Source organism: Plectropomus leopardus, chromosome 23 (genome assembly GCF_008729295.1).
Source record: "Plectropomus leopardus isolate mb chromosome 23, YSFRI_Pleo_2.0, whole genome shotgun sequence".
Lineage (NCBI taxonomy): Eukaryota > Metazoa > Chordata > Actinopteri > Perciformes > Serranidae > Plectropomus > Plectropomus leopardus.
The window spans coordinates 5,591,248-5,611,971 of NC_056485.1; the positions used below are offsets into that span (position 1 = coordinate 5,591,248).

The 20,724-nt window shown below is 39.0% G+C and overlaps 1 protein-coding gene across 1 annotated transcript; it reads right to left on the bottom strand.

The window, feature by feature from the left end:
- Positions 1 to 3,030: 3,030 nt before the first annotated feature.
- Positions 3,031 to 18,158, bottom strand: LOC121961995 (equilibrative nucleoside transporter 2). The gene is made up of 13 exons (XM_042512155.1): positions 17,988 to 18,158; positions 11,917 to 11,973; positions 11,344 to 11,425; positions 9,590 to 9,735; positions 9,238 to 9,377; positions 9,019 to 9,153; positions 8,707 to 8,804; positions 7,454 to 7,523; positions 6,903 to 7,096; positions 6,706 to 6,808; positions 6,522 to 6,607; positions 5,043 to 5,242; positions 3,031 to 3,350 (listed from the first exon to the last, which is right to left on the bottom strand). The coding sequence occupies exons 2-13, from the start codon at positions 11,946 to 11,948 to the stop codon at positions 3,239 to 3,241; spliced, it is 1,398 nt and encodes a 465-aa protein (XP_042368089.1). The 5' UTR covers positions 11,949 to 11,973; positions 17,988 to 18,158; the 3' UTR covers positions 3,031 to 3,238.
- Positions 18,159 to 20,724: the final 2,566 nt, after the last annotated feature.

Sequence of the window (20,724 nt, forward strand, 5' to 3'; positions counted from 1 at the left end):
ACACGCACATGACACCTCATACAGTAAACCAATTATTATAAGAAAAAAAGAACATTGGAAAAATGCATATAAATCAATGCTAACTGTATACTTAAAGGGACAGTTCAGATTTTTTGAAGTGGTGTTGTTTGAGGTACTTATCCATAGACTATGTACTTGCCTACAATTGATGTCAGTCGGCACGCTCCTAATTTTGCAAAGCAGGTAGGAGTCCAACACAGCAGCTAAGCAATGTACTGCCGTGGATGGGGGCCAGCAATTAAACATAATTTAACCACCATAAAAAATACCCGGCTATAACAATCAATATTAGTTTAAGTGCGCGCTATATTAAGAGTACTTCAACTGCTTTACCTTAATGATAGAGATATTTTGGGAGGAACTGAAGCCGTCACATTAGACTCTATTGAGAATAACAGTGATTTAACTTTGCTTAACAAAGGAGCGGCTGGTCTACCACTACATCAATAAGTTATTTTGTTTATGTTATTGTGTGACTTTGGCGTTAAAATAGCTGAGTTCAGATTTACAACAGTCACACGAGAACACAAACTAACTAACTGATCGAGGCAGTGGTACACCCGTAGCTCCTGCGTTCAGCAAGCTAAAATTTATGCTTTCTTTCAGCTGAGTTTGGTGGCTTTGAAATGTGGAACTCAAGCTGTTAATAGCTTCCCGTGGACTTTTTTCAAGTAGCTAAAATATGTTTTGTGGCAGACCACCATTCAAAGCAGTACATTGCTTAGCCTCCATTTATGCACTCCTAGCGCTTCTTTAAACAGGCAGCTTACTGACTGGCATCTGTATATAATACACTGACTACGGAAAAGTACGTCATACACCATCACCTACAAAAAAGATCAGAAGTATCCCTTTGAGCAAAAAAGAAACTGTTACCGAAAAATTTCAGTCTACATAGATTGTGATACTGATCATGAACAAAGAAATCTACATCAAGCTTGAGCCATAAGTTAGTTCCTAACATGTCAAGATGTTTGTGCACTACAATGAAAAAACAATCTCAACAAAACTGAAATTATCTACATCATTGGCACAAAAAAATGCAATACTAATACTATTGAAAAGACCCACACAATATCTGTACAATGCATAGCCTCATTGAAGAAAACAATTCCTCTAACTTCCACATGATTCAATTGTTTTTTAATGGCTTACAGCATCTCTAGGTTGGTACATTTAGTGACAAAACAGTAGCTGCAGGCTGTTCTCAGGCTTAAGTTAAATATTTTAATTAGCTGACGGTAAATTTTCCTCTTGTATTGAGCCAGTATTGCATCATGGCTTCGGTGCCAGCCAGGTCCCATGTCAGTAGAAGAATGTGGTCATACTCATATAACCTGTTAACGTGAACTCTGGCATTCATTTCCTGTCAGTTGGTACTATCCTATGACCTCATACTGACTACATTTGCATGCACACTAATATTAAACCATTATTCTGATAATACTAACTCTGAATTTGATGCTTGTCATGTAAATTGCATAACATGTTTGTGTATTTTCCTAGTAAGACATGGGATTTCATGATATTATTGGGTTTTAGTAGCATTCTTTGGACATGTATAGGGCACATTTAGAGTATTCATATTTAAATGTATCCATATTCTGATAATATAAACATGTTTTGGAATGTTAATAAGAGTATGTATGGCTGCATGTAAGCTGTTAGTGAAGTATTCTTTTGATTAGCCATGTAAGAGCTCATTAGGAATATTGTCTTCTTCAGAATAAAAGCAAATACTGGAATATTTAGTGCATGAGAAGGTAGTCAGTGTCACACAACAACAGTCAGCTTTGATCAGCTTGAAGGTTTCCAGCAAAGGAACTGGAGCTGTCTTTTGACCAGCAGATGGCAGCAAAAGCATTGACGTTGCAGACACACAGCTGATGCTGCAGCTCTGTACTGCTGCACTGGAGAGGAGACTAGGTGGCCTACATAAAAGAACAAAACTGGCAAAAAGTCCCATGAGGATGGATGAATTAGAAAACAATGGGCGACAGATGCGTTAAAGGTCCCCAAACTCTGCTACCAAGGAGCAAGACCCTCCAGACTGAAAGAGGTTTTGCATCTCTTTGTGGCAATTTTGTCAGTTTTTGTAGTCAGTTTGCACTCTTTCGATTTTGTTTTACAGTTCATTGTGGTAATTTTGAGCCTTTGTGATACATTTTTTTACATGTTTTATGAGTTTTTGCTGCAATTGTGTGTCTTTGTGGTACATTTTGCATCCTTTCGCCATTGTTTTATGGGTCTTTGTGATACATTTTGCAATATTTTGTCATTTCATGTATCTTTCTGGTAATTTTGTGACTGAAGTACATTTCGTATCCTTTTGTGGTTGTTTTACAGCTCTTTCTGATAATTTTGTGTGTGTTGTGGTAGTTTTGTGTGTCTACTTGGTGGATTTGCATCCCTTCGCGCTTGTTAAATGTCTCTTTAAGGCCATTTGTCCCTCTGTATGGTAATGTGATTGACATTCATGAAAGAAATGTTAACTCTCACTTAAACAGAGGCTCTGGGTCAAGGCCCCCCCTGGCTGCTTGGACTCCTCAGCCTGTGCCCTGCTGCCTGTTTCCTGATCCATACTTGCCCATGACCTTCTGTTGGTAATTTACAGTACAACATTTCAAAGAATGTTTTTCTTGTTCTACATCTTTAACATAGAGCTATTCCTTTACAAAATACAAAAAAATCCTGGGAGGAAAAGTACATCAAAAATATCTAAGGTATCAATCTAACACAAAAATAATCATTCAAGCCATCAATCAAATAAAAAAAATACAAGATGATGTTCTAAATCTACTTACAACAAACCTAAATTCAACATAAATAAACCTAAAAATGTAGAAACACAACTGTCGACGTAAAAAAAATCCAACAAAATCAATTGTATAAGCTGCAGAGGAAATCTTTTCCAGCATGTTAGCAGCAGGTAACACAACCAGAGTAACATACAGAATTTCCCTTGTTCTTACGTTCAAAGGGAACCATGTCAGTTTTTTTTTTTTTTTTTACCTAAACCAGTTTCTCCAGCGTCATTCAGGGTGCTTGGTTGTCAAGGCTGTAACACACACACAGCACCTGACAGAAAAAAATGGAGAAAAAACGAGGAGGTCGTCCAGGAGGGGCAGACTGACAAAAAACACGTTGATCATATTTCCCCTCCGAGTGCGTGTGAAAATATTCTACAGTGTCTATGCAGTGCTGTATGTGTGTGTGACTAGACAAGGGCTCGGAGAGGGAAGGACAGGGCGGCTCCGATGGACAGACCCAGCGCTAAGAAGAAAGTCATCAGGGCTCCTGCAGTCTCTGCATCCTTAGGCTCCACCAACCTGACAAGAGAGTGCGAGGGAACAGGCGGTCAGCCGTGGAGGGTTTAGTCAAGCTCCACATTGGCGCTTTTGTTTAAGTCTCCCCCAGTGTTTGTGTCAAAGTTACGCAATGTTGCCATGGCGATCCAGCTAGGACAAGGAGTGATTTCGAACACACCTTGTTGCTGCGTTCAAGGACACAAAGAGATTCAATAGTCGGCTGCTAAATCACATTGTATTCGTGAGCTGTATGTTTAATGTTATATAATCCCTGTGATTTTAAAGGGGCAATTCAAAGTCAAAAATATATTTTTCCTCTAACCTGTAGTGCTATTTATCAGTCTAAACTGTTTTGGTGTGACTTGCCGAGGGTTGGGGATATCGGCCGGACAGACGTCTGCCTTCTCTCAAGTACAACAGAAGTAGATGGCACTCGGCATGTGGTGCTCAAAGCACCAAAGAAATACAAGAGGAAAAACTCCTGTGCAGTGATACAGCCGGTGGGTGTAGTTCAGTAGTAAGAAAATAGTTCCTACATGAAACTGCTCACAACAAGCTCTGTGGATTATCTTGAGTAATCGGGTTATGATTTCTGGAAAGAGATATTGCTATAAAAAAAATTATTTTACTTCTTTTTTTCAAATTAAACCTCTAGAGGCAGACGACTGTCCTTTTGTCAAAAATACGGCTGTTATTTGGAGGATACAGGAATGAGGAGGATTGTAATTTGATTTCATGCTGTGCTCCTCGTCCTGTATATGCTCTGTTAAGTTTTATACATGTTGTACACAATATTCTTGCTAAAATAAATAAATAATTTTATATATAATTTTTTATTTTTTGTCACTTCGAGCACGCGCAAGCTGAATGCCATGTGGTTCAATTGTATTGGTGAGAAGGCAGACATCTCTAAGAGCAATATCATTAACACGCACCTAAACAACCTAGATTGATAAATAGCACTACAGATGAGAGGAAAAATATGTTTTTTTTTGTATTCCTGTCCCTTTAAATGAAACCAAAGCACTTTTGTATTGCACAGCATTTTTTCAACTATAGCCAAGTATATTAAAGTTAAAGTTTTGAGTTCTTATTTTCCTATAGTAAGATTTTTAACCAACTGGCCTGTTTTTATATACTAACTAGTAACCCTTTTCAAAATTGTTGTCATTTTATTAATTTGCCTGCTTCGAATCATTTTTTTATCAAACGTCCATGAGTTTTTCTATTGAGTGACACAGCATGAAGCTTTGGTTTGTGACAAAGCACAATACTGCTGTTTGTTTACAGCTGGAGGAGCTCACTGACCTTCACTGCTAAGAATGCCAGGCTCTGCTGGCGCTCTCTGATTAGTGCCTTCCTTCCTGGTATGATTTTTATCGACCATGTACGTGCTGGCGCAACTCAGATCTTTATCTGGCACTGTTTGTTTGTTTCCAACCAAAACAGCTCCTATTATGAATGTGTAATCTGTAGGTAGTTGTAAACCGAGATGTAAAATGTGGCAGTCGTCCTGAGAACAATAATATGTAGGCCAAAATTCAAATGCAACACAAAAATGTACATATTATGATAAAACAAATTATATAAAAACAGCTATGATAACAGCTTCAAAAGCTATCGAAGTCCTGCAGTTGTCATTTCAGAGTGATATTTATACATGTTTTTATCGCCACATTAATCAGCATCAGAGATGAACTTATTTGGACTCACTGTGGTGCGTAGGACATGGAGAGGCAGACGAAGTAGCCACTGGACACAGAGAAGAGAGCCATGATGATGGCGAAAGCAAAATCATTGCCGAAGTAGACGGGAAGGAAGTAGCGATTCTGGACATTACAGAGCATCAGCAGAGGGATGAAGATCACTCTGGAGACAACCAGCACTGGGAACAGGCGAGACTCCTTTTGAGGCTGCAGAGAAAACGAGGAGGACATATGGAGGGAGAGAGGGGAGTAAAAACATGTGGTGACATTGTGTAAAAAGAGGTGGAGTGTGAAGTGGATTTGGAACAGGTGAGGATATAAAACTAGAAACAAAGCCCTGTGTGCCACCTTGCAGCAAGGCATTCAAGGTGCACTTACACTTCATGTCTGTGAAAACATGGATGCTTCACACACACACACACACACACACACATCTTTATTATGGAAATGGACAGACAGACAGACAACCCAAAAACATAATGCCTCCACAGGCACAAAAGGAACAAAGAGTAACAGAGGTGAAATAAAAAGAAGTGTTGGATCTTCCTAAATGTCTCTCGTAGAACACCTTACAGCAGGGCTCAGATTACAGGAGTCAAAATCCTAACCAACTTTCCGGATGTTCTTCCCTCTTATCGCAAACACACACACGACAAAATGTTAAGATTATTTTCCCTTAGTGGACATGAATGCACAACCTCAACTGATGATCTCAGGGGGAGCAGATATAAACAAAACGGTGACTGACGTGATGCAACAGCTTCCTGCAATAACGCTTTGCAGTGAGAAACACAAAAACAGAAGGCTACATGAGTCTGGATGAGACAATGGTCAACATGGATTGCCCATTCTTAAACCAGAACTAGAAGAGAGATTTTACCTGTCAGTTTTAATATCTGTCAACAGTAGTGTAATAGCTAATGTTAGCCTCAAAGGCAAGAACGTTGACTAATTCTTGGCAACATCATAAGCTGCTCCATACTGACGTAATCATCCAGATTGTAAATCCTTCATATCAAACCTGCTTGAAATTATTCGGGCACCCCGATGAGTCTGTGGGCAGTTCAGGAGGTTTAAGACTGGATTAGTAAACCTCTCACATTACAAGATAATCTGAGCCGAACATCTGTACCGACCAAAGTCCCAAACCGGATTCCTCCTCCAATTGTAGAGAAAGGTGATTCAGGGATAAATTGGGCCAAAACTCTTGTAATCTGAGCCCGGTTTAAGCCTAAACATTCCTGTTTGTACAACAGCAGATGATGTTGTAATTTAACACTAAACTGGAGGTTGGACAGAAGAGAAAGTGCAATCACAAAGGATTTCATTCTGTTATAATAAAGAACGAAAACTAGGAGACAACCAGTGAAGAGAGGTCACAAGCCAAACACACTGAGAACCACTATAGTAGATTGCGTCAATTTTACTCTGTTCCACAGAAGAAATGTATGGTTGCAATGTAGAAATGATCTTGACTGATACCTACCCAACGGATCAAGGTGGTGACTGTCCGGCCCAACCAGTCGTGGATGTTGAAAATCAGGAAGCAGCACACTGAGATAAAGAATCGCTCTGAGGAGAGAATGAACAGCAAGAAAAACATGAGACAGGAGGATTACAAAACCACTCCTCCAGATATCCAGTAAGAGCATGCTAAAGTGAGGTCATACCCCATTTTCCTGGGAATGAGCTCTTCACATCTGCAGTGACGGCGGGAAAGACGGACAGGGTGACTGTGAACACAAACGTCACGCAGAATGCCATCACCCAGATCTAGAAATGAAAGAAAAGACACATTTGCACATTTAATTATTTCATTTCACACATGTTATGTAGATGGAACAATGTTTGTGATCACTGGTGGCACCTTTTTGAAGACCTCTATGACTGAGGCCTTAGCTTGTCCCTTCTCCACTTGCTCCACCGACAGGAAGGCCTGCTTGGGCCCGTCTGGACTGGGGTCCACCTCGGTCTCAGCTGCACTGTCCCTCTCGGTTGTGCTGCTGCTCACCGTGCCGTTAGCGTGGCCGTTCAGCTTGCCGTTCTCCACTGTGCTGCTCTCTGTAAATGGATATATTCAGATTACTTGCACTGTCCCTTTTTTTTTCCCTAGAAAACAGTGAAAATGGGTGTGTGTGGACCTCTTTGAGTCTAACAGGCTCTGTCTTTGTCTGGGCACTGCCAGCGCTCTAATTGGATAAACGGAGGGTCAACTCACTTAACGAGATAATGCTCCGCTGAATTTATTTGACTCAACCCGAGTCGGTGGAAAAGCAAACAGATGTGTTCTCACTGTTTGATGATCTCAGTTCTACCAGTGTTAAAGGGGTTCACAATTGGTGCCAACATGGAGATAAATGTCATAAATTCCATTAGTGTGAAAAAAAAAAAAGAGTGCGCCGAACCCAAAACTCCCACCTTTTAGTAGCTCGTCTGTGGTGCCTGCCTCGTACTTGCCGCTTTTGTTGAGGTAAAACTGGGCAAACTCCTGCGTGGAAAACACCAGACAACACAAATTAGGCCTTAAAAATTAAAATACAACCAAACCAAAACATGCATTATGCTGTTTGGCCGATACTTCTATAGACAAGACTGGGATGGATTTTTAAAAGTATTAAAGTAGTAGTAGTAAAGTATTTTTCTTGTCAAACTAGTATATTTGGCACCTGTTTCACCTTTGAGCATTTGATCATCACAAAATTTGCTGAGGTTGCTATTTAGCTTCCATTTAAAAAAAAAAATATGTGTGTCGACATGTTTTTCCAATGTTCAAAGTCCCACTATGTTAGGCCGGCACCATCTTAAAGGGACAGATCACCTTAAAATTAAAAATAGATATTTTGCCTCTTACCTGTAGTGCTATTTATAAGTCTAAATGGTTTTGGTGTGAGTTGCAGTGAGATATCAGCTGCAGAGATGTCTGCCCTCTCTCCAGTATAATGGAACTAGATGGCACTCAGCTTGTGGTGCTCAAAGTGCCATTAAGTACATTTGTAAAACTCAGCAGCAAAGTCTCTTTTCAGAAATCACCACCCGGTTACTCAAGATAATAAACAGACCATCAGTGCACAGGAGGAAGTGTGCATCTACTCATGGAAGAGAGACTAATGCTCATGACAGCGTGACTTGTAAGCATGAATGCCGTCCTTCTTGGCTGAGCTGTAACATTAGTTAGCTCAGTGATGCTCGGTGAGCTCGGGTAGGTAAACTGTCCTTCTGCATAATGATACAGTTCGTGGGTGTAGTTCAGCAGAAAGAAAATAGCTCCTACTTTAAACTTCTCACAACAAGGTCTGTGGATTATCTTGAGTAACCGGGTCAAGGTTTCTGGAGAGAGACATTGCTGTTGAGTGTTCAAATGCATTTTTTTGGCGCTCTGAGCACCACAAGCTGAGTGCCATCTAGCCATAAATAGCACTACAGGCAAGAGGGAAAATATGTCATTTGGAATTTTGGGTGAACTGTCCCTTTAAGATAGTGGCACTGAATTTTGGGAAAAACTTGTAAGCACAGATTAAAATGTTTGATTTTGGGGTGAACCGTCTCTTTAAATAGCCTGATTTCATATTGATTCATGGTCAAGGGGTCAAACAAAGACATGACACCCTAGTTTATGAGAGGATGAGTGCATTGTGGGTAATGTAGTCATGCAGAGCTGGGAGCTGACTGACCAGGCGGGGCAGCAGCAGGTAGCTGAAGAGTGTGACCAGCGTTCCCACACATGGCGTGATAAAGTAACCCAACGCCGCTGTCTCAGAGTCGACGTCGCCTGATGACAAACACACACTCATTAGGAATTCTGGGAGAGAAACCTTAAAGATAAATGAATGAAAACACGAGCTGTTTCTTTGAAATGGAACAGAGTGTGTTTTGTGGCATCATGCTGATTTGACTAGCTCGACATCCACTTTGAATGTCCTCTGTTACTAGGCAACTGGGGATTAGGCGCCTGTTAGGGCTCTGTGTGTATGTGGGTGGCTCACTGGCTATGGCTAGCAGCATGGCGATGGCGGCGAAGGTCCCGGCGAGGCCCTGGCCGCTCATGAAGATGGCACTGTACTTCTGAGGCAGCTGACCCACCAAACCGAAGAGGCTGCCCTGCAGCACGGCGCCAAACGCTGAGGAGGAGAGGGAAATGTACTCTTAATCTCTTCTTCTTCTTTCAGGCTTTTACACACACTCAGCCACACTGACTGACTTACAGTTGATGAACCAGATAGTAGCCATGGTGACAGAGAAGAAGCGATCCTCCTCCATGGGCACTTTGACCAGCACGGCTGTGAGGATGAAGAGCAGCAGGATGAAAACCAGGCTACCTGCGATGCGCACTGCCTCTGATATCCTGCAACAACACACACTCACATCAGTCATTTAACCAAAAACACACCTAAAACTGGATACGACATACACCACAGAGGAATATTTTGGCACAAAAGAAGGTCATATACACAACTTTGTCATTTCTTCTACTGAACATAATGGGACCGCCGTCTGTTTGTGAATTATTGTTGCAAATATTGACCTCCTCTGACACTGATTGAGCCTGTCACTGACCTCTGGTAGAGGAAGGAGTTGAGCAGTGTGAACACCAGCAGGGGCAGCTGGGACAGCAGGGTCATCCAGTTGTTGAAGTAGTACTCCTTGCGCACCACCACTGTGCCGTTGCTCCATTCTGTCGTGTTCAGGCGACCTTGGAAATACTGCGAACCCGGATGAAACAAGGCAAATGTTGAATTATCACTGTCAAATGAACTGCACACAAAAATCTTTACATGCAAACGTAAATGATTTTAGCCAACAATAGAAAAGAAGTCATTCACTTTGCAGCAATAATAAGGACTGTAATAAAATGAACAGACTGAAAACCTTCTCCTAAAAGATAAAACAAAGGTTGACAAATATTTCCTTTGAAAGACATAAGTTGCAAGTGAAAAAAAGGCAATAATTCGCAATATATCAGCAATACTCAGCATATCGCGACGTGTTTAAGATCATGTTGTAATGACTTTTTTATTGGGATAATATCATATCATGGAGCCTCTGGTGATTCCAACCCCTAAAATTAAAGTGTTGTTGATTCTAATGTTCACACATCTGCTTGACATTAATGTGAGATCCAATGAATTATTTTTAAAAAGAAGATGTTACCAATTATTTTGAGAGTTTAAAATGCGACATAAGAGAAAAAACGATTAATATACACTTTAATACTAATTAAGGCCTTAATTTTTGGGGGATTTAATTAATTTAATGCCTATTTAAGGATCCACGGGAACGCAGTCAAATGTTTGTTCCTTTCAGCTCATTGTTTTGGTTTTATAGCCCTCAACTTTACCGTTCGAGCTCATTCTCGGTGCTCACAGCAGCCGTGTTTCCAGACACACGTCTCTAGCATGGCGGACATGGTGGAGCCAGACATTCCCCACATTCATTGTTGGGGGAAACCCAAACATGTGGATCACATGTTTGCATGTTCTTGTGAGGTGATCCACATGGTTACCTAAAGTCATATGATGGACTGTGTGGATTTATGGATCATTACACTTAGACTGCACAACACATCAAGTAATCACTTAAACCACTCGCTTCATAACACCAATTTGACTAATCCAGCCCATCATGTACACTTATGTTACATAGTACAGATTTGCCATCTAAATATTTTTTGTATTATATAAACAGCTTATTATCCGTAAGACCACTGTCATCCACCCAGCATGTGATTCTTTAAGAGGTTTAAGTAGTAACCCAACGGACAAACAATTTCACCCTCAGAGAAGTCACTTTAAAAACAGGCCTTTCCTGAGTTATGACTAGGATTGCTACCGTGGGAGATTTTCACAGCACGATAACGCCTGAAAATATCGCAGTTTCTCAGTATTAAATAATTATTGGTAGAGAAAAACAAGAACAACTCCAAGACACTCTCTTCAAAGAATTAAAATTAAGAAGTCAGCATGACTTACTGATGAAGGCTTGATGCTGAAACGCATTAAAGCTTGTTTTTAAAGGTTTGTATGACCATGCCGTGATATTAAAAGACATTTTAATTGTTTGAAGAGAGTGCTCGGGAGTTTTCCTTGTTTTTCCTCTACCAATTTTTGAATCCCATCCCAAAGAGCACCTCAAATATACTCTTTTTTTTGAGTCCAGGGAGCAGTCTTTTCTACAGTTATTAAATAATCATTATCAGACAGAATGACCCTCAAACATTATGCCAATGACAAAGCATAATAAAACATTTCAGCATATAATGCACAGGTACTGTATCAGTCCGACTGTCTTTGAGTAAATTGCAGTTCATTTACCAATGAGGCAGTCATGAAGAAGTTCCATGGTAGCAGCGTTCCCAGGCCCAGAATGAAGAAACAGACTCCCACCAAGCAGCCACTGCAGATGGAAATAAAGAGTGTTTTGTGAAAGATGCTTTACAGTACACAATAGGAATACTGCCGAACTGCCTATTTCATGTGTTGACAATCTATAACTACCACTATGTACAGCAGTTTCCCCAAACTGACGTCATATGCACAAAAGATCCATGTGCGTGTGAAAAGACGCACGTTATCCAGCACTATTCTTTGTAATCTAATCTCACGGATATCAGCCTCAATGTTTACTCATCACTCTCTCACAGCTGGAGCAGGGCCGTGTTAAGTTACTGCTAATGCAAACTCAACATGTCCCGCTGCCTCTGCTTCACTTAAAAGCATTCGACTGGTGACTAACAAGGTGGACTTTACTGCGCAGCAGCAGAGACAAGAAACACAAGATGTTTAAACTGTTACATCAGTGCAACAAAACAGTTTCAAAAAACACACAGAAACTGTGGTCGAGAGCAAAAAGTAGGAAGTGAGAGTTTCTTGATTCTAGAAACTCACCGGTCCTGAGGAGCATCTGTCCGTTCCTTCATCCTGATGTAGGAAGTTCTGGTGAAACTGCAACAGGAGAGAACAAAGGTCAGCCCCATCTTCGACAACAACAGAGCCTAGAGCGTAGTTTGTCTCCTGGATGCTCCTCTGTAAAGGTTGCACTACTTATAGATGTAGGAATTCATCGACATTCTGGCAAGAGGCTGCGAGAAGCTGGTAAGACGCTGTCAAAGACATGCTGCAGTGCAGATGTCAGATACGTGTCTGGGAATTATGGATGTTAACCTTTAAATTTCTAACAACTTGCAGTTTAATGTAATTGAGCCACTGAGCCACTGGGGAGCGTAATGTCCCAATCAGGGGTTCAACAGATTATCGGCCTGGCCAATTATTGGGGTCGATATTTGGCATTTTGCTATTATTATTTATTGATTTTTATTTAAATTTTCACTTGACTTTATAAAAAAAAGTTGCTGGTAACTTGCTGTAGATGATGTTGAAAGTTTCAGTTATGATTAAACATTTGCTAAAGGTTTTGTGTTGGAGTTGTTAAATACTGACAGAAAGATTTTCATTTTTACTGTAAATGCATATCAGTTATAGGTCCCTTTAAGAACTAATAACCTCTATCGGTATCGGCCCTGAAAAACCACTTTCTGTCGACCCCTAGTCCCAATCCAATAACCTGACTAAGTGCAGTCTCAAAAACTTTCCATTGAGTCGCTGGCACTGGGACCAGCACCCTGAGGCTGGGAACACACTGTTTCCCTGTTTAATGTGTATAGTAGTCATGAATTCGCACTCCCTAAGCAAACAGCAGCACTTAAAAGGTATCGATTTGGTCTCTGGCAAAACTCTTTCCCCACTCGCAGCACAGCAAAGGGCAGCGTAAAGCGTGGCTGCTTTGCTTGTTTTGACTTGTTGAGGCTGGATATACGATAGGGCTGGGCTCACGTTTGCCCTACTTTGGGAGTCCTCCTTCCTAAAATATGGCTCATAAACACGCAACAAATCTTAACACAGCTCCAAATCTCACGAACATAATAAAGAATGTGTCGGCATTTTGCAGCTGTGGAGGAGGAAGTGGCCTGACTGAATATTCTTTCCACTGACTACTTTTTGCCCGAGGGTGTTTGGTTTCCACTTGTTTGTTAGCGTTTGGTCTACTTCCTTAAACCTGCCAACTGCCAACTCCTCCTGCCTAAAAACAAAAGCAGGTGTGACTCAGATGCTGACTGTAAACATGTAAATTACACAATTCAGTTTATTTCCCACCTTTTGTGTGTCCTTTGTTTTTCATGGATCACAGGGCTTGTACGCAATGTGGCCATCGTTGATAGCTGAGTTAAATTAATGTAGTGATACTCAACCTACAGCAGGCCAAATCTGGCCCCCGATACAGTGCCATTTTTTCTTAAAAAATAAAAATAAGGTGATTCACACTGAGAATTTTTGTACTTCTAGTATAGATAAGATGCAAGAGTGCATAAAACAGCATCAAAATAGAGCTTGTTTATCAAAAACATGCCTGTGGCAGATCCCCTGCATTTCCCACAATCCTGCAAATTCCATGAAATCCAAGAAATGTCCTAAAATCCTGCAACATCCTGTAAATCCTAGAAATGTGCTTCAGACCTAGAAATGTCCTGAAATTCTACAATTGTCCTGAAGTTCAAGAAATGTCCTAAAAACTCAGAAATGTCCTGAAATCCTGGAAAAGTCCTAAAATCCTAGAGACGTGCCAAAATCCTACAAATGTCCTGAAATCCAAGAAATATCCTAAAATCATAGAAACATCTTGAAATCCTAGAAACATCCCCAAAACTTAGCAACATCCTAAAATCCTAGAAAAGTCCTAAAATGCCAGAAATATCTTAAAATTCTACAAATGTCTTAAAACCCTTGAAATGTCCCAAAATCCAAGAACTATTCTAATTTCCCTCTATGTCCTACAGTCCTATAAAAATTCTAAAGTCCTGTCTAAAATGTACTAAAAATCCGAGAAACATCCGAAAATCCTATTAATGTCCAAAAATCCTTAAAATGTCCTAAAATCCTAGACACATCCTTAAGTCCTAGAAATGCCCTAAAATCTTAGAAATATCCTAAAATCCTTGAAATGTCCTAAAATCCTAAAAACGTCCTAAAATCCTAGAAATATGTTAAAATCCTATTTTAGAAATGCGTATGGGCCACCTGGCCTCCTTTTATTTTGGAAAAAGTGGCCCCAAGTAAAGTTAGTTGTGTATCCCTGATTTAAAGCCTGTTTTCTCCCTGGTTAGATGGTTGGCTGCCTCTCAGTGAGACCGGACGAGGTTTTTAAAGCCTGCCAGCCAGTAATTCAGCTCGGTCAAAAGTCATTACAGTCTACCTAGAAAGCTACAAAATTTTAGGCAGCTGAGCAGAACTAATTAGAGCCTGCTGGTAAATCATGGACAAAGTGATGTTGACATGCACGTTATTAAAATGTCAAGGTGTTCTACTTCATCAAACATATCATGAAAGAGAGTAACAGACAGGATGGGAGGGGAAAAACTCCAATGGTCACACACTGTGCTTGGTTAGCGGTTACAATTTAATTAAAACTGACTGCCTGCTGCTTCAAAGCTTTCCGAATTTGTTCCTCGGACTAAAATGAGTCTGTGTTATGGACAAAACACTTAATATCTAACTGATAGAGGCCAGCCAGTCAAACAATTATCAGTGGTCTGGTTTCTGTGTGATCATAATAAGGACACACAGAAGTCAACAAGGCAAGTGCCCAAGGGGGCCATCTAAGGTCAGAGCTCAAAAAGACATAACAGAGTCACAAAGGTGTCAACAGGGCTGTCAGCTGCTTCAGTCTCGCTGTGAGCCCTGATAAACAGTTTGTTTCAGCTCACAAAAAGTGGAACCGTGCAGCTGATTCTGAAAACTTAGGAGCAAGACTCCAGAGTGATAAACTCCAAGTGCAATTCAGGGTTTCCGAGTTCATTTGTGGCGGTTTTGGCAAAGATCGAAAAACAAATAGAACTCCTAAAAGTTCACGCTAACGATGGCTCTTTAACAGAAATGCGTCTGTGTCTATTTGCTACATAATGAACACATTAAGTTTTATAAGTGCAGACTATCTGCACAAACAAATATGCTTTGTTAACTGATACTAAGACAATGATTCTGTCAATGCAATATTCACTGTATATGATAAAATCAGAAAAAAAAACCTAAACTTTATTTTAAAAAAGGAGAAAAGAACAATATTGTGACACTGTTTCAATACCACAGATACCACAGGTTTGCAGAGCCTGGCTGTTCAGTTCCTACGAAGACGCTTGATCAAGACATAAGAAGGTGTGGAGGATAAACAGCCACCAGAACAAAAGGCTGAAACCGATCTGCTCCGGTCCGCGGGACACTAAAACAATACTTGTGTTTGTCATTTAGGAAAAACGGTCATTCATCTCCAGACAGTCAACTATTAAGATGCAGGGGAACAACACGCAGAGCGCAGAAAAGATCTGAAACTAATGTCTGTGAGTCAATAATACAATCTGAGAGTCAGACCTAAAAACAAACATATTCAAATTAGAGTACTGAAGTTATGAATCACATTATGGGAAACAAAAATCCAGATTTGTTCGTTAAAGGAGTAGTGTGTAGGATCTAGCAGTAAAAAAAAACCTAGCAGATTATAACCAGCTGAAACTTCTCCCATGTGCCAAGTGTGAGCTCCCAGTTAGAATTCCTTTAGTGTTCATTGTTTAGGAGGTTTTAACCGGGAGCTGGATTATCCTCAGAGGTCTCCTCCTCTCCACAAAAATGGACCAGGTGATTTAAAGCAGTAAAAACACTGAATAAAGCAGTTTCTAGTTCAAAACAGTGTTTCTCCTACACTGTCTGGCATGTCAGGGAAAGGCTGCTTGCACCTGCTAATGTTTACTCGCCTTTTTACTTTGAGAACTTAACATCCAGATGTTCAGGAGGTTTTTACCAGGAGCCAAATCATCCAGAGAGGTGGCTTCGTCTCAAAAACCAACAGACCGCGTAATTTAAACTGAAAAACACTGAAGTGATAAAGCCCTGAGTATTTTCACGGTAATTTATTTATCTTTTTTGTGTGTGTGTGTGTGTGAAGTGAATACGCAAAAAACAGGGATGGCCCAATCTAGAGCCAGTATTTGTGTACACTCTGGACAACTGTAGAAACATGATGGTACAACAAGGTGGACTAAGGACATGGACCTGTTCAACATGTAGACATAAACTGCTCATACTAAGGTTGCAAAAATAGAAGGATTGTTATTTTCAGGTGATCATACACTAAAGAAAACATACTTATTACATTATATTCCATTCCTGCCAAAATATCCCCCAAATTCTACATACTGGATCTTTGAGAAGACGTGGTGGAAGAAATAATTATAATACATGAGAACAAATCTAAGTCTCTGGACTTCAGTTTAGGAACTACTGGATTAGTTTTATTTCTGCTATCTGCAGTTTAGTTCCTCACGTTGCCTATAACCCTTAAAAAGGTGTCAGGTAAACCCTAGATGCTGTTTCACTGAGTCATAGGAGATTATTGTTCCGTACAGTAAACCTGAGTCACAGTGACTGAGTGTGATCATCAGAGGGCAGGGGCCATGATGCAATCAACAACAGGAAAACAGACACACTATAAGGGACTTGTATTTGTGAGCAGAGAGGGGATGGTGTAAAACACTATTTTTTCAGCACAGAGAAGGGAGTAGTGTTGTTTGATTTGGCTTCGCCACGAGTAATTCAACTTTAAATGGTCTTATTTTTTGTATTGTTTAAAATGCCTGCAGAATCAGGCATCTTTTTCTTAAATTAATCTCCAATTTGCACCATACTGTAATCTATTTTTGTTATATTTTGCACCACACTGTTATCTATTTTTTCCTTTTTACATTTGTACCCTAATGTAATCTATTTTTAGTGACATTTTGCACCTTACAGTTAGCTGTTTTTGTTATATTTTGCACCTTACTATTAGCTGTTTTTGTTATATTTTGCACCTTACTATTAGCTATTTTAGTTAGATTTTGCACCTTACTGTAAGCTATTTTTTGTTATATTTTGCCCCTACTGTAAGCTATTTTTTCTTATATTTTGCCCCTTACTGTAAGCTATTTTTAATATTTCTTCACCTCACTGTAAGCTATTTTGTTATATTTCAGACCTTACTATCTGTTTTTTTGTTTTGCACCTTACTATTGACTATTTTTTATTATATTTTACACCTTACTATTTGCCAGTTCTGTTATCTAGTTCTATATTTAGTTTATATTTGTAATACATTGTATTCTATATTTGCTATGAATTTCCTTTTCTGCTATGTAACTCTAGTCATTGTATATAGCTTGCTTTGTATTTGCACTGCTTTAATTTCACAATGCATTTCCTGTTTCAATCCTATCTTATTAATCATAACCAAAAACTGAAATATTGTTGTTTATGTTGGACAGAGGGTCATTCATCTTCCCCCGGTCACTCAAGAAAGGCTCAAGCTAAAATATTTGTAGCCCAGGGGAGGATCATGATACAAAAAAGCACATCCCAGCCACCCCCTACTCTGATAAATAAAGAACAGTCCCTAAGATAATAAACTGTCTCACTCAATAGTAGCTCAGTAACTGTAACTGGAGACTTAAAACAGACTTACATCATGACTGAATATGAATGGTTAAATCGTATTTAAAAAGCTATTCCCCAACAATAGCGTCTTAATTGAACACGGCTAAATAAACACCTGTTTCTTTCCACGAAGGAACAGAAAAGAACCGAAGATACACAAAAAGTAGTGATTTAAATTCGCAATAACACATTATTTCTGCTATTAAAAAGCACTATAGGTAAACTACGTTGTAGTGTGGTAGTTTATACTCAGTCTGACATCCAAATTTGAAGTAACACAGGAGGAAACAACAGCCGTATTGTCGCCTCATCACCCAGCCGACAGTGAAACAACCCGCTTTCTTAGAAGATGTCGAAAATACCATTTCGTTAAAAAACAACCGACCAACACTACCGTCTGTTAACACAACGTTAGTGCTGGCTAACGTGACAGAGACGCTCACCTTGGAAAAAGCTGCTGGTTTTCTCACTGTGTTTTCATAGTGTCCCTGCGGTGAATTCAAGCATTTGACACATCCAAACAGGTCCGAAATTCAGCAGGAATGAAATTAACAGCTAGATGTATCCGTCGCTATACACGTGGCGGGAATGTACAAATGGCCACGGTAGTTTATAAACCACCTCGGTGAGCTGTTTTTTTTTTTTTTTTTTTTTTTTTTACGTAGCGTCTCTCGTCATTGACGCAAAGCTACAGCAGCTTATAGCGGCTTCCCCAAAACCAGCACAGCACTTCCGGTGTCGTTAAATCTTGTGCTTTGTTATTCGCGGGCATTTCACAGCAGATTGGCGGCCAAAACTGTATCACATCAGTCCACACAGAGATTACAGTATGTTGTGTGTAAATGTTACACTGTAACTGTTTTTGATTGGTTGGATGGACAAAAACAGAATTTGTACAATTTTGTTTTTTTGTTCTTTCCTTTTTGTATCTTTTGTTCATTTAGGATCATATCTATTTATGATATCTTGTAACTTATTCATTCATTTTATAGCGGATGCCTGATGGAAAAAATCCAGACAAGGTAATATTTGACAGTGTATACTAAAAATATGCAGAGTTTCAGCCATAAGAAAGTTACTGTGTTGACATTAGTTTGATAATTTAATAGTTTGTAAGCTGCAAATCAGCTTTGCAGGGATGTAAAGAAATATATTTACAGTTCTGAGGAAGGCTGCTTCACTCCAATAGTTCCACTGTTTAACACAAAAGTGATGATGATGATGATGATGATGATTATTACATATCGTAGGTGATACAATACATTTGCCCATATGGTTTTCCTGTTTTTATTTTTTTTAAACTCTCTCTTTTATATATATATATATATATATATATATATATATATGTTTCTTCTTTGCTCTCTCCACAATAAAGCAATAAAGTTATACTGGTTAAGATTTTCAAGGAATCAAACCCTGTTCTTTCTATTTATGTGAAAAAGCTCGGTATTATTATTATGACTGTTCCAATACCACAATTCTTTATTTATTTTAATGCCATCACTTTTTATTTCCTGTTTATAATTATTTAGTATTATTAATATTATTATTATTAGTCAGTTTTTTGTTAGGCAGGCCATCTTTACTGTACTATATAATCAGGGTGATGATGGTTTAGTCCTATATATATATTGATGTTTCTTTTTTCCTTTCCTTTTCAGTTTCTGTAATTATACATTTCCATCAACAAATCCTCTTTTTACAGTGTTTTCTTCTCTCCTTTTGCATCTTTCATTTATATATTTTGTTTTGCCAAGTACTCTCCCTTGCTGACTTTGAACAGCATCCTTTGTCACCACTCTTTACCTACACAGTGTTTTAAAAGACTCAAGAGAAGTCAGATTGGTCACAGTTGTCTGTCAGAGATGATGACAAGCAAGTGTTTGTGATGCTACTACTGAAATATTGTTTTTTTATGCCCTCCGCTGGTTCAATGTGGGAACTGAACTCTCAGTAACATGAACTGTGAGTTGGGCCAATCTGTGCTTCCTGTTTCTCACTGGAAACTGGGGCAGCTGTAAAAATATGTGCAAAAATGGTCTCCACACTATACACTGATTTAATAATAAGATATATTCCTGTGCAGAATTCTGTATATTAAATAATCAGATGTAACAAACCAAAATCTGACACGAAGTGTCAATATAGTGTACATTGACACACAGAATATAGTGAAAGGAACAACAAGAGCAAACAGAATAAAGTTTATCTGTAAATAAGTACAAAATGAATTGTTTGTTCACTTGTTTGCTGTCACAAACAGGAAAAGGTCTGGGCTGCTGGCTATATCAGTTTCTAAAATTAAGTGGTTTGTGGCTAAGAGTCTTCCTGTTTTTCTGATGCCTTACTGCATGTCCATAGAAGTGCACACGCCTGCTTATGACACATAGACATAATAGAAATTGCAGCATAAAGCAGGCTGAGTGTACAGTCTATTTAAAAAAGACTTTATCTTGTACATAAACAAAAATTCCATTGATTTCTGTCACCATTGCATGCTTCCTCAGTGTCCAAAGATTGCTTGTTCAGTACCCCAATAACAGTGCCATGCTTAACTGCCTCTGAGCAAGGGAAACTAAAACATATATTTATATCAAAATGAGCAAACACTACTTAAAATGCAGACATTGATTAACTGTTATTTAATGTATTATTTCAATATACTGTACAAAATCTGCCCTAAATGTTGCAATAGAACAGTAGTTCACATTGTGCACTTACATTATGAAACACTTTAAAATGCCTTTATAACACATTAATTTCACATGGTAGTTTTAAAATTATATGTCAAATAATAATATGTAAAAAAAAAAAAAAAGAAATATGTCGCTATACAAATTAAAGAAGAGTAGACACGATACGACAACAAAAAAAATGTTTTTCTTAATTTCCCTCTCCACAGTGAGGTTTCATTGTTTAGGATTTTTGTTTTATTAAAATAAATAGACTGGTTTAATTTTTTTAAACTGGCCTATTTGTGACCAGCAATAGCTATTAAATTTACTTACATTTTGTAAGTACCTCTCTATGTAGTAGCTGTTGTTTTTTTTTTTTTTGTTTTTTGTTTTTTTGCCAGTGGCGGGGTCCACCAAATACAAACTGGATTAAAATGACCAAAACAATAGGCTGAAAAGTGCTAAAATGCTAAATTGAGATAAGAGGAATTAGAGGTGATATTCC

Excerpts from the sequence above, each read along its gene's own strand:
- LOC121961995 (XM_042512155.1), bottom strand. The coding sequence starts at position 11,948 with ATGAAGGAACGGACAGATGCTCCTCAGGACCG. Across the intron at positions 9,736-11,343 it reads TCTTCATGACTGCCTCATTG|TATTTCCAAGGTCGCCTGAA; the intron begins GTAAATGAACTG and ends CCGGGTTCGCAG. Across the intron at positions 6,608-6,705 it reads CTCATTCCCAGGAAAATGGG|AGCGATTCTTTATCTCAGTG; the intron begins GTATGACCTCAC and ends TTCTCTCCTCAG.